The following is a 13,892-nucleotide window of genomic DNA, read 5'->3' as shown; positions in this document are numbered from 1 at the left end:
GGGACAGGCCCTGGAGGACTCCTAAGGCTCCTGCAGGCAATGTAAAGATTTCTCATGCAGCAGGGACAGGCCCTGGAGGACCCCTAAGGCTCCTGCAGGCAATGTAAAGACTCCTCAGGCAGGCACCAGAGGACCCCTAGGGCTCCTGCAGGCAAAGTAAAGACTCCTCAGGCAGCTGGTACAGGCCCTAGAGGACCCCTAAGGCTCTTGCAGGCAATGTAAGGACTCCTCAGGCAGATAAAAAAAGGCCTTGGGGGAACCCCGGGATGAGGGCCTCCTAGAGCTAAATAGCCATTGGCCGTGGCAGATGAACCATGGCAGGGTGTACCAAAAATGTTTGTTTTAATGTTTATCCTTCATTTTAGTAAACTTTTTATAAAACATTTCTTCTTCACTGTATCATGCCAATTAAAGAACCCCCAAGTGACAGGTTCTTTTTCAGTAGTCACCCCCTGGTTGCACTTGCTGGCCATTGGGACCATATTCATTGTTCCTACCTGCACATGGAGGGCATTGTGGATGATGTACCTGGCCGAACATTGCTGGATATTGGGTTCAATGTTCCTGGCTGTACATGTTGGGCATTGGAAATGATGTACCCAGCTGCAGATTCTGGTTAGAAGTTTGTTGGACATTAATATTAAACAGGATTTATATAGTGCCAACATATTGCACAGCGCTGTACATTAAACAGGGGTTGCAAATGACAGACAGATACAGTGACACAGGAGGAGGAAACGACCTTGCCCCGAAGAGCTTACAATCTAGGAGACATTTGTACTTGAATGTACATGCTGGGCATTGGGAATGATGTACCCGGCTGAACATGGTGATGCATTGGCGCAGTTGTACCTGGCTGCAAATGTTGGTAATTGCTCTTGAAATATTTTCCTCCAATGCAAGGCTTTGGGATTGATGTATCTGCTGTAAATTGAGCCCATACTTAGCATTGGTAATTATGTTGTTAGCTGCATGAGGTGGGCACTCAAATTGATGCACCTGGCTGCACATATTGGGGGTTTTGAATATGGGGCAGCACGGTGGCTCAGTGGTTAGCACTCTGGCCTTTGCAGTGCTGGGTCCCAGGTCTGAATCTTGGCCAAGACACTATCTGCATGGAGTTTGCAGGTTCCCCCTTTGTTTGCGTGGATTTCTTCTGGGTACTCCGATTTCCTCCCACAATACAAAAACATTCTGTTAGGGTAATTGGCTTCCCCCACGGAAGCAGGTTCTCCCCATCCCTCCAATGTTATCATTCTAATACACTTCAATTAACAGAATCACACCCTGAGAAAGGGGGATCCTTTGAACTCATGAAATGAGTCGGCTTTTTATGATACAAGTCTGATGTAGACTCACAATCTGCCCTGGTCACCAGAACTGAGTATCAATCATTCCCTTCTGTATCCAAAATTAAAAAACAAGTATTGGATATTCTTTATAACGCCTACACACACCAGTCACTAATAGGGCTGTACATGCACTATATGGCCCTGACTCATTTTTAATGCAAATTATTCACTGTACAAATAGACCCAATGCAAATATGCTGACTTTAGCCTATGAAGGAGAGATAGGGGCTTCCCTAAGGGCACACAAGGTGGAAGGTTGATCTATACCAGACATTTGGATTTACATTATTATGTTACCTCTGAGCTGGCATCTCAGTCTAAGAAGTAGATGGTGACTCTGAATGATGCCTGAACAAAGACGGCTTGTACCTTCTGGAGAGAGAAGCAAATGCAGGCATTGTCAGGGGAAGTACTGTGAAAGTTATGTGAGAGTAATAAATATCTGGGTGTGCTGCAATGACACATCACTTAACATGTTTGTATATAACATGAAAAAAAATCTATCAGGTGTCAAGTCTATTTTGGGTGTCTGTGTTGTCTAAAGAAACCAGATTGCTAATTTTTATTAAAAGTAGGTGAGAAAATGAAAGGCAGATTATGTTTTGTTGCATAGCTTGGCTCCATATTATGTCTGCAGAAGACAAAGGTTTATTTATAATAAACAACCAATCAGATTTCAGGAATCAATCATATACAGTACTATAATAAAGTCTCCCTGTTCCCCCCGGCCCCTTTTAGCTGGGTGCAACACCTGACACTTTTCAGCGACCACCCAGCTGTTTTTGGGTGGTTACTAAAGAATTGGATCACAATACATGGGCTGCCACCCCCCTGCAGCTTCTACCCATACAGCTTAAGAAAATGTCTGTGTTGAACACTGAAGACTGATATGCAAAGATAGAAAAAGCTTAAAAAAATGTATGCTTTGTAGAGGCATTTACATTAACCTTTATTTTTTTTCCCCCCCAGCCTCAAGATGGCGTCAGACCTGGGCAGTAGCCTGACCTCCATAGATTGGCTCCCACAGCTGACCATCCAGGCTGCCATGAAGGGGTCCCAGCAAGGCACCGGAGGGCGGAAAGGACCAGGGTCCCCCACCGACTCTAACGCCATGCTAACCAAGGAAGAAGCAGCTGCCCACCGTGATGGCAAACCGCCTTATAGTTACGCCAATCTTATCCAGTATGCCATAAATTCAGCTCCCGCCAGGCGTATGACCCTCAGTGAAATCTACCGCTGGATTTGTGATAACTTCCCATATTACCGTAATGCTGGAGTGGGATGGAAGGTAAGGCAGCTATGAACCCAGAAAAAAAGGGATGCCAGTGTTCAATTTTTTAAGCTGGGTAGGAAGAAATTGTGGGCGGGTGGCAGCCCCTGTATTGTGAGCCAACTCTTAAGTGACTACCCAAAAACAGCCGGGTGGTTACTGAAAAGTGCCAAGTGGTGCGCCCTGCTAAAAGGGGCTGGGGAGAACACTGGATGCTATTGTGGACTTAGTTCCCTGGCTGTAATACTGAACCTTTTGCTGTAATACATTTTTGTAATTGGCCCTGATTTATTAAAGCTCTCCAAGGCTGGAGAGTATACACTTCCAGGTTTGCTGGATCACCCAGCTTCACTGATGAAATAGATCTGGTCCAGGATTGAAAACATTTGCTAACAAATGGAAAATTACTTTTAGGAAATCTATTGTAGGTTTGCTGGATCACCCAGCTTCACAGATGAAAGCTCCAGTCCTGGGGAGCTTTAATAAATCAGGGCCACTGACTCAGTATGGTAGTAAGGACTTCTGATTTTTTTTGGACTTGTTCCAGGTCATTGACCCATAAAGTTTAGGTATGGCTAACATACCAGCCAGGCAGCCGTAATGTACAGATGAAGCCAGCAACAGCAACCTCAACCGGAATCATCAAGTATTGTTGATGTTCAAGGCATGAGTAGCAGAAAAGTGCAGGCAAAGTTGAATTATATGGGTTCAGGGGACCCTTTTATAAGCATACTGGCACTTTTTCTGTGAATGGACTAAATGCTAAAATGTTTTGTTTTGCACAGTGTGGCATTTCACCTTCTATATGTTCTGATCATTATTGTCTTGTGAACAGATAATAATTTACAATTTAAGAAATCTCCCAATAGGGTCACCTCTTCCAGTAACAACTAAGGTGCTTCCTCCTTTCTTTTGGAGAGAATGCATGGCCAAAATCAAACACAAACTTTCAATGTCAATGTACTAGCACACACACCCCAATGCAAATGGGTTGCCTTAGTGTTTCAGGGTGCTATTTAAAGAAAATGGAACCACAATGAAGCAGCACATTGGGTCTGATTTACGAAAGCTCTCAGATTGGAAAAGATAGACTATCATGGGAGAACTTGGGTAAAAAAGCAAACCTGAAATAGATCTGGTCAAGGATTGAAAACATTTGCCAATAGAAACTGATTTTAGGAAATGCATTTTAGGTTTGCTGGATCACTCAGTTTCTCCCATAATAGTCTATCTTCTCAAATCTTGGAGATCTTTAATAAATCAGGCCCATTAGTTGTAGTTTTCATGTACTCTTTAAAGAAATGCATACCTTTGAATCCAGTCTATTCTTTCCAAAGTTTGTTAGCTTAACAGTTTTGTGTTGGATTTGCTTGAAGAGACCTGCAAGGAAAAAAAAGGAAACTCCGTAATGACCAGCTTATTAAATCTGAGCTACATGCACAATAGTATAAATTAGTCTGCAAAGGCCATCCTGTGGCTTCAGTGTTCTCCCCAGCCCCTTTTAGCTAGGCGCACCACCCGGCACATTTCAGTAATCACCGGGCTGTTTTTGGTTGGTTACAGAACAGTTGGGTCATAATACAGGGGCTGCCACCAGCCTAAAATTTTATCCCACCCAGCTTAAAAAAATTTCTGGGTTGAGCACTGGGCTTATTGTAAACCTGGGGTCTATTTAATAATGATTCACAGGGAAATTCACCTTGTAACAGCTGTTTTGGATTTAAATGGAATCTTGAAAGTTGAATAGCATAATAGGTGAATATTTCATCATTAATAAACCCCATTTTATTATTATTATTATTATTATTATTATTATTAATATTACTAATATTAATAAACAGGATTTATATAGCGCCAGACAGTGACACAGGAGGAGGAGAGGAGCCTGCCCCCAAAGAGCTTACAATCTAGGAGGTAGGGGAAGTATCACACAATAGGAAAAGAGATATGGAATGGTGGGTGTCTAGTGAGGGTTAAGGCGACAGAAGAGGATGGGTAGGTGAGTATGAAAAGACTTCCCCATGGTCCACTTTCAACATCGATGCCTTCTGTAACCAGATATCAAGCCATCAATGTTACACAAATCAAGAAGGTTTCATATGACTAGCCACTGATGCTTTCTCCGTCATACAGGGCATATTAGTATCTTGCTTGGATGTCCATCTAATTTAATGGGCAGGTCATTGAAATCTGGCAATGCCACCCTGTAAGATTATGAGGCCAGTGACAGAATGAAAAGTCATTGCTTGCAGTGCACATCTGGCACAACACACAGGGCCTGGCACGTCATCATAGAAAGAATGTTGGTCACTACCAGTGATGTGACCTTTTTTAGGTTTAAATAATATAATGATATACAAGTCAAAACATTAATCCACAGCGACTGAGGAACAAACATAATGGAAGTGGGTAAAGAGCACAGCGGGGTGCTGCTCCGTCATTCTCCCCCCTCTCCTCTCCATAGAGCAGAACGGTGCTGAATGTACAGCGCTCGTTTATGCATCGTGTAGTCTTTTGTCCTTGGAAAGGATTGTGAAAGAACCTTTCCAACGACAATTATTGCCCATGTGTACCCAGACATAAGCGTACATCTAGCATCAATCACTGAATCAGAGGTTATATTATGATGTGTCTCTTTGTGTCAAGCGTTTAATCCATCCACCTTCAGGACCTTTCCAGCTTGTGTACGAGTATTGAACTATTGTAAAAATTGATACTGACTCCTAATGCTTTGTGTCTTTCAGAACTCAATCCGCCATAACCTGTCGCTGAACAAGTGTTTCAGGAAAGTGCCGCGCCCCAGGGATGACCCAGGAAAGGTCAGTATAAACTCTAGACAATGAGGGTGAGAAGTGTCCTGTTAATGATCACAGTGCTGACTTTTCCATAGCTTAGCATTGTTCACCATTACTAACCTTTTCATGCCATGTATACTTTAACCATATCAGAGCAATCAGGAGAGACGTAGGAAGGTTACCACTGCACTGGACATCATTTATATAGTGCTGACGTATTATGCAACACTGTACAAAGCCCATAGTCATATCACTAACTGTCCCTCTGGCTCACAATCTAATGTCCCTACCATAGTCATATGTCATTACCACAGTCCAAGGTCCATTTTGGGTAAAGCCAATTAGTCTGCATGTTTTTGTCTGAATGTGTGGGATTACTGGAGTACCCGGAGGAAACCCACACAAACACAGGGGTAACCTGCAAACTCCATGTAGATAGTGTCCTGGCCGAGATTCGAACCTGGGACCTAGGGCTGCAAAGGCCAGAGAGCTAACCACCGAGCCACCATGCTTGTCACCAACATTTTTGGAGCTCTATATTGCCATGTGATGGGATAGGAGGAAATATGGAGGTAAAAACAACATCAGTTTTTACTATTTCAAGAGCATGTGAATTTTTTTTTCTTTTATCTGTAAACAGGAACACAGACAGTAATTAAAATATTGTTCAATACTACAGAAAAGCAGTTTAAGTTGTTAACCTCTTTATTCCTACCCCTACCCATGGCAAAGCTTGCACAGAGCTATGGGCTCTTTCCATGTGGCAAAACCAGTGGTTGGTGATTTGCCCAGTGTACATGGAATGCTCCTCCATACTTGAAAGTATTGGTATTTTCTTTGAATGGAAGCTGCTGAATGGAACAAGGGGATGCTCTGTATGTGCTGCACAGAATAAGGGAGAAATATACAAAAGTAGGATCAATTATTCCTTTATCCACTTATTTATTAGAATGATAAAGAAAAGTATGTAAATCTTAGGGTAACAGAAAGGGAAAGTAGACAGAAAACGTAACTATAAGAGTCTAATTTATGCAAATTTTGACCTCCCAGGGATCATATTGGATGATTGACAGTTGCCCAAAGGAAGACGTTGCCTTGCCGCGTAGGAAGAGGCCACACCCGGATGATGAGGTAATAATGGCATTGTTACACCGGCGCCACCTTGTTTCCACTCTCACACCAATTCCCACTGAAAGAAAAAATGTATAGAAACTCATAATGCAGAAATACTGAAAACAGACAGTTTTCAGAAGTTAACACCTTCATCACAAAGCCATGAAAATTCAATAGTACTGTGCACACCAATGTCCCTCCAGCAATCAGCGTCCCCTGCGCTCTATAAATTAACCTGAAACAGTCTACAGCCAAGGACTCAAATTAAAAGAAACATTTTCATAGTCCTGCACAATAATATTCATGATTGATTTTGCAAAGAAATGCAAATGTACAGTAAATGCAGCTGCATTGGGTCTGATTATTTAAGGGTTTGCAAGGCTGGAGAGGATACACTTTCATCAGTCAAGCTGGGTTATCCAGCAAACCTGGAATGGATCTGGTCCAGGACTAAAGACTGAAGAAATCCATTCCAGGTTTGCTGGATCATCTATCTTAACTGATAAAAGGTTATCTTTTTCAGCCTTAGAGAGCTTTAGTAAATCAGGCCCAATGTTGCAAGCATAGTCACCCCTGCAATCTCCCCATTTCCAGGTTCTTGTGTCTCCCTGTATCTCCAGCTGCTACATTACTTTTCTGCAGATTAGAAGTTGTGACTTAGAAAGTAATAAGGCTAGAGAAAGCCAGGCACAGGATTTTTGGATGGCAGGTTAAAAGCGCCAACATATTATGCAGCTCTGTACAAAGTCCATAGTCATGTCACTGGCTGTCTCCCAATGGGGCTCACAATCTAAGGTCCCTACCTTGGTCTATTTCCATTATACAAGTCAAGGCCAAATTTTGGGGAAGCTATTTAACCAAACTGCATGTTTTTGGAATGTGGGAGGAAACGGGAGTACCCGGAGGAAACCCACACAAACACGGGGAGAACCTACAAACTCCATGCAGATAGAGTCCTGGTCGAGATTCAAACCTGGGACCCAGCGCTGCACAGGCCGGAGTGCTAACCACTGAGCAACTGTGCTGCCTTTAAATGTGTAGCAAGAACTAATAGAAGCATTAAACAGGAAGCTGTGTTGCTGGATTTAATGTGGACTCTCTGTATCACTTATAGCTCTCTCAGGATTCCACTGAACAGGAAGTGAATAAAAGCCCCCTAAGTAACACCAGCGATGTGTCTGTATCCACCGAAAATGCACAAGGACACCATATGGAGAACAATTCCCCCCTCCCCAGCTACAGCCAGGTAAGTCTCCATTTTTTGTCTAAGGAAAAAAAAGGAGAAAGAGTAGAGGAAGGAAAAGGCACAAGATCAAGTACTTCAAATTCTTCCTTTTCATAATTTATTTTTTATTAACTTGCAACAAAAGACTGAAGATTTGACTAGTTATTTTGTTAGCAGAGCCCTCTCCTCTTTTTGTAATGTCTGTGCTAGCCTAGCTCCTCCACTCCTCCCTTCACCTACCAATATAACATTTCTGAAGCTGCCAGGAAAGGGATAAAAGGAAAAATTGTAAAGTGTCATTTGAGTGACAGCTTGAAGTCTGCTAGGGCTGCTGTATCACATTGAAAAAGGAAATACTCAGCAGCAGTATTGAGGCTTTTGTGTGTCTACAAAAGATTTTACAGGTAACTCACATTGATAAAATATGTTACTAGCTCATTTATTTAACATGGGTTTTTTTTTTTGTTAAAATCAATAGTCTGATGACAGGGTCTCTTTAGGCTAAAAGTGTACCACAAAGCTCCCTCTAGTGGTTGATCTACGTATTGCTAAGTTAATCATATGGCTGAACAAGCACTTAATGTAAAAAGTTACAAAATGGCTTTAAAATAAAACCTGCAATATTTCCTCAATATATAACATCACTAAAGATGCAATGTACTTTTTAAACTCATTTTCTAAATTTGCTATTATTGACTGATTCCTAATCTGTGCCCTCTCCTTCTCTCTGCAGGCTGCCCCGACACACATGCCGCCAGACTCCAGGGCCCCTTCCTACAACAACAACGACTGCTACAAATTTTCCTTCTCGGAAATCCCCGACCTTAGCTGTTCCTTCCGCAGCCTGTACCGTACATTGCAGGGTAAACAGGGTGAGAATGGAGAAGGGTAGTGCAGGAAGGTAATTGGTAAGGTAGTGCAGTGGAGCCCTTGGGTTATATTTAAGACCAAGGGGGACTCAAAGAACATTTAGGCTCTAAATAATGACTCCCCCACCTTCCACAGATCTTACAGCAGACGCTTCCCCTGTTTCTTTCATTTAAGTGCTGCAGGTAACATGTCTGTGCATTACCTCCCCATTGACTTCTATAGGTTGATGACCCCGTTCCATTGAAGTCTATGGGGCTAATGCACAGACCCCTTCATCTAGTGCTGGATAGAAACAAACAGGGAGACCACTGGCTGTCTGCTCCCAGTAAGAATGGATCTGTGGATGGAAAGGAGGTATTACTTCAGGTCAGGGAAAAGAGGAAACATGATGACTGCACTTTATTAGAAAGTTCTGGTACCCTTTAAATGTAAATCACAAGCTGCCTTATGAATATAGAAATCAGGAAAGGTTTTATTTTTTTATTTACCCAGCTGGCTTCTTATTCTCCTTCCCCATACACACAAAGAAACCCAGCACAATGTACAGATAATACCTGCTCAGTGCTGGAGACCGGACACTGTAACTGTAATAGGTTGCTGAAGGTGACCCAGTCATGTATGGAGCGTGGAGTCTGCCATCGCTGAACCCCCACTTTAATACGTCTGGTTTCCAGGCTGTTATATTAAGATTTTGCCTTCAATGCTTTCTCAATTGCTGACCTGGAACAAAAGGCTGGGTTATGTCTGAGCTTTGAATAAAGATAAAATGAACGTAAATGTTAAACTTTTTTGATCACAAGCTTGCAAGGTTTAAGTCCTTGTCAGGCATTTATTGCTGCACTTACCCTCTCTGCTTGTTCCGTGATCATTGTCACGGGTGTAGAATGTGATGGGTAAATCCACAATGTTAGAACTGTCACCAGAACAGGAGATGGGAAGATCCTCCAATGAGGACACCTGTTCATATGACAACTTTATAAAAGAGGAAGTCCTCTTGTTGTGTCTCAGATGTACCTGCTGAGCCACAGACGCAAATACGGACATCCCTAGGCCATACAAAATTTGTGAAATATTGAACAGAATTTTTCCCATATTAGTACAATAGTTCAAACAAACTAACTAATGACAGCACTTCGTAAGGGGTATATGATGTTTGCTTTTTAAGATGTAACTCTCCTCCTCTTTACTTCCAGGGCTGTCTCCTCTCCCTACTGATGTACAACAACAACAAGCACCACCACCGCCACCTTCCTCCAGCTGCTGCATGTACCAGCAGAATTCGGGGGAATCCTCCTCAATGCACCCCCACAATGTCCCCAGCATCAACAACCCCTCATCTTCCCACCATCAAGGAGGCCAGCACCAGCAGCCACCTTACCTACCCTCCCAGCAGATGCCCAGGCCGGCTGCCCCCAGCATGCCTCTGGGTAAGTAATTCATATTCTTCTGTATAAGGACTGACACAATATACCAGCTACAAAGCTCACACGCTGCTTTGTATCCATCCAGGACTTCCCAGCGACTGGTGTTCCAACATCGACTCGCTAAAGGAGAGCTTCAAGATTGTCAGTAATCTGGACTGGTCAACCGTGGACCTGTCCCAATTCTCAGGTGAGTCAAAGTAGAGCTTCACAGTTCTCGGTTAAAGGTTTTAATAGAGGTATCATGCTTTCTAGCATGTTGTAAAATAATAACAGGCGGCAGAGACTTGTTCTAGGAGCAGACTGTATACACCTTGCTCATTCTGTGTTTGAAAAGTTCACTAACTGCACACCATGGGCTCTGTAGAAAAGACCACAGAGGTCTCCTATATACTTTCTGTTCAACACTGCTATATATTGTGTCAGTCACTCTTTGCAGTTGTCACTGCCAGCTGACAAATCATCTATGGGCTCTTTTAGCTGAAGGACATGAAATATTTAAAAAGAAACATAAATATATATTTTTTTATGTCCCCAGACCTCATGGAGAGCCTGCGCCAGGCTGAGCAGAAGAACTGGAGCCTGGACCAGCATCATATCGCCAGCCTGTGCGATTCATTATCCCATTTGCTAAGCCACACAGGTCTCCTGCCGCCTACACATGGCCAGACACCATCCTGCCAATCTCCCTGCATGCCTCCTACCACCAGCAGTTCCTGTGCACTTCAAGGAGCCAAGCCTGGGCACACCATGGCAGGTAAGTGGAAGGAGGCAGATAAGGTGTACTGATTGGTACCATATCATAGTGTAAAGATTGTACAAATACAATACAAAAATTGGGCTGTGAAAGATCTTTCATTTTGTATATCCCGATCACATATCTAGCAGTATGATGTCTGACTGCATGCAGGAGTCGTGTATTTACCATTTGGTGGGCAATTAGGGTTTTAAGAGACAGAAGAAGATGGGTAGGCAAGTTTAGAAAGATGGGCTTTGAGTGATCTTTTAAATGTGCAGAAAGCCGGAGCAAGCCGAATAGGACGAGGAAGAACATTCCAGAGAGGCAGGCAGCTCTAGAAAAGTTTTGGAGCCTTGCATTTGAGGAGGTTATGATTGAGGAAGTCATTAGTAGGTCATTAAAGGAGCAAAGAGAGCGGCTAGGGGAGTATTTTACTATCATGGCAGAAACGTAAGAACTGTGGAGGGATTTTAAAGCAAAGCACAGGAGCTTGAATTTGATTCTAAGGTGAAATGGAAGCCAATGAAGAGAACTACAAAGAAAGGGAGCATGAGAGGAGTGGTGGGAAGGATAAATGCACTTTGTATGGGTATTATATAAACTACTGAAAGTTGTTTTACCTTCCAGTGGCCTCCTATGGACAAAACCAGCCAACACCAGTGTCTTGTGGTCATAACTTCACTGCACCGCCCGGATATCCAATCCACACCCAAGCACCGCCAACATACAGCCAGCAAGGTGAGTGTTCACACAGCAAAGACCTCATTAATGATCAATCTGTGAGCAGCCAGTGTGTCTACATTGACCATAGCAAGCCAACTCCAACAAACCTAAGAGCAACATAAACAATAAAGGGGTTCTGCAATTGCTATGCACACTCAGGAGCTCTTACCTATCAAGTTTCCAGGTCAGGCTTCGGGAATCTCTGATGTTCAGTTACAGAATTCACACACATAGAATTCTTTGTACAAAATACAGCTGGTGCAGAATCATTCAAACCTGTAATTGCATGTCGTGTCTGGCAGCATGGGGCTCAGTGGTTAGCACTCTGGCCTTTGCAGCGCTGGGTCCCAGTTTCAAACCTCGGCCATTACACTATCTGCATGGAGTTTGCAGGTTCTCTCTTTGTTTGCGTGGCTTTCCTCAGGGTACTCTGGTTTCCTCCCATAATCCAAAAACATCCAGTTAGGTTAGTTGGCTTCCTCCCAAATTGACCTTAGACTGTATTATTGACATATGACTATGGTAGGGACATTAGATTGTGAGCTCTGAGGGACAGCTAGTGACATGACTATGGGCTAAAGCGCTGCGTAATATGTCGGCGCTATATAAATACTGTGTAATAATAATAATGTTCGCCCCAGCTCACAGCAGTTTCAACCCCAGTGCATGCAGGGAAATTTGATCTTTTTCTTTAAGTCCTATCCACTCAGCACCAGAACTAGAGAGCACAGCTTACCCGTAGTGTACAGATTCCTTGTTGTATTTTTCCAAAAATAAAAGCTAAAACCTGGTTGATGAGTTTTTTTACTTCTGTGAGAAACTTTTTATTCATAGGACTTTTCATGGTGCTCTTTTCTTAACAGTCCATAAGTAGGAATGTGCGTCAATAGGCATGACTCCTCAATTGTCCCTACTGTCAGAGTGCTAACAATCATCGAGCATAGTTATGATGGCTTGCACAGTAGAGCTGTATATTTCAGAGCTTGGGTTCAATTCCCTTGGGCTGTTAACTAAAAAACATTATGGCAGGACAGCTTTGTAACTTCTGTCTGCCAGTTTTTGTTAATCAGTTCAACAATAACCTTTATTTTGAAACTTTCCTTTAGGAATCAGGGTCTTTTCTTACCATTTTTGTCTTTGCAGGTCGCCATCCACCACGAACTTTGTATCCACCACCCCGTCCGGCACTGCGTCATCCGCACAACGAGGAAATTGAAGATACCTTTGACTGGGACTCTATCGCTTAGAACCTTGGCTCTCCCGTTTCCCCCAGGAGGTGACGAGAGGGTACTGCAAGCCCTCCATGTGTATAGACATATATAATTCTATAAATATATATATATATGAATATATATCTTTGCCCGACAATCAGGGACAAAATGCCCCTTCTCTATGGATAAGGAGGGAAGAATGAATGAAGAGAAGCACCCCCTTCCCCCATGCACAATCATTTCAACCTCTCCCACTGTGATGTCCACGAGGACAGTGATCGGTGTGCTACAGGAAAACCAACCCTTACAGGGTTCCCCAAGTGCCAAGCACTGTGGCCTTACAGTGGGTGAGGACCATTGCGATACTCAAGGGGCGAGGAAGGTCTGGCAACTAAGCCAGGATGAATTATTTATAAAGCATACACCTATTGCACAGCACAAAGTGTTATTGGGCTACAAGAACCACCTTGGATCTCTAAAGCTGGTGGAGATCGTACAGTAGCTCCCCCTCACCAGCTGCCTAAACGGACCTGCAAGTTCCAGGAACAGCACTTAGACCAGCTGGATTGTCCGTCATCTTTCACCATTTTTGGGTTTCACCATTGGATGTCTATTAGGAGTACCGATCTTGTTGTGAAATACATTATTGTACTATCTGGCACTTGTATTGGCAAAGCTATTACATAAATGCTCTCTTGTTATATCCCATAAACTCAAACAAACTTGATGGTGTAAAGTTGTGGTAATAAGCGGGTATTTAAAAAAAAAAAAAAAGAAAAAAGGTCAATAATGGATTTACAGAGATACCTCATTTTTTGGCAGACTCTCTGAGGGTCCATTTCTGGTCTAAAGGGTGATTATGCCACTGTGGGTCCTTGGGGCTATTGACTTGGAGGACAATTAACCTCTTGCTGATTATTAGGCAAAGTTGTGGCTACCAAACCACCTTAAAGTGGAAACGTTTTCTTTATATTATCTGGTTATTTAGCATCATGTCATTTTGTAAATGGAAAGATCCTAAACCTTTCCCATAGGCATAGAGAGTACCCACAAACCACAACTAAAAAGCTCCACACACACTCTTAATTGCAGGTTACAGATTACCAGTGGTTAACAACTTCCCAACACAAGTAATTATTTTCCACTTGTTTTTTCCCTCACAATCTAATGTCC

At 42.9% G+C, this 13,892-nt stretch overlaps 1 protein-coding gene and 1 long non-coding RNA gene across 3 annotated transcripts in view; one reads left to right on the top strand and one right to left on the bottom strand.

The window, feature by feature from the left end:
* Positions 1-4,371, bottom strand: part of LOC140339433 (uncharacterized) — a 15,069-nt gene extending 10,698 nt beyond the window's left edge. The window contains exons 1-2 of the long non-coding RNA XR_011922441.1: positions 3,932-4,371; positions 1,650-1,724 (exon numbers count right to left, since the gene is read on the bottom strand). This is a non-coding gene — a long non-coding RNA (uncharacterized lncRNA). The remainder of the gene's footprint in view (positions 1-1,649; positions 1,725-3,931) is intronic.
* The window catches only part of FOXJ2 (forkhead box J2), a 16,597-nt gene extending 3,151 nt beyond the window's left edge, over positions 1-13,446 (top strand). The window contains exons 2-11 of one of the 2 annotated variants that reach the window (XM_072424142.1): positions 2,322-2,640; positions 5,367-5,441; positions 6,468-6,548; positions 7,645-7,776; positions 8,489-8,618; positions 9,819-10,052; positions 10,135-10,236; positions 10,585-10,803; positions 11,413-11,523; positions 12,652-13,446. In XM_072424142.1, the coding sequence (XP_072280243.1) occupies positions 2,329-2,640; positions 5,367-5,441; positions 6,468-6,548; positions 7,645-7,776; positions 8,489-8,618; positions 9,819-10,052; positions 10,135-10,236; positions 10,585-10,803; positions 11,413-11,523; positions 12,652-12,755 (1,500 nt within the window). In that variant the 5' untranslated portion in view covers positions 2,322-2,328 and the 3' untranslated portion in view covers positions 12,756-13,446. Of the gene's footprint in view, positions 1-2,321; positions 2,641-5,366; positions 5,442-6,467; positions 6,549-7,644; positions 7,777-8,488; positions 8,628-9,818; positions 10,053-10,134; positions 10,237-10,584; positions 10,804-11,412; positions 11,524-12,651 lie in introns of both variants that reach the window. The other variant, XM_072424141.1, reaches the window with a different exon arrangement.
* The last annotated feature ends 446 nt before the right edge of the window (positions 13,447-13,892 follow it).

Source organism: Pyxicephalus adspersus, chromosome 10, assembly GCF_032062135.1.
Source record: "Pyxicephalus adspersus chromosome 10, UCB_Pads_2.0, whole genome shotgun sequence".
Taxonomy (NCBI): domain Eukaryota; kingdom Metazoa; phylum Chordata; class Amphibia; order Anura; family Pyxicephalidae; genus Pyxicephalus; species Pyxicephalus adspersus.
Note: the sequence above shows the minus strand (reverse complement) of the source record. Positions and strands in the feature narration are given on the sequence as shown.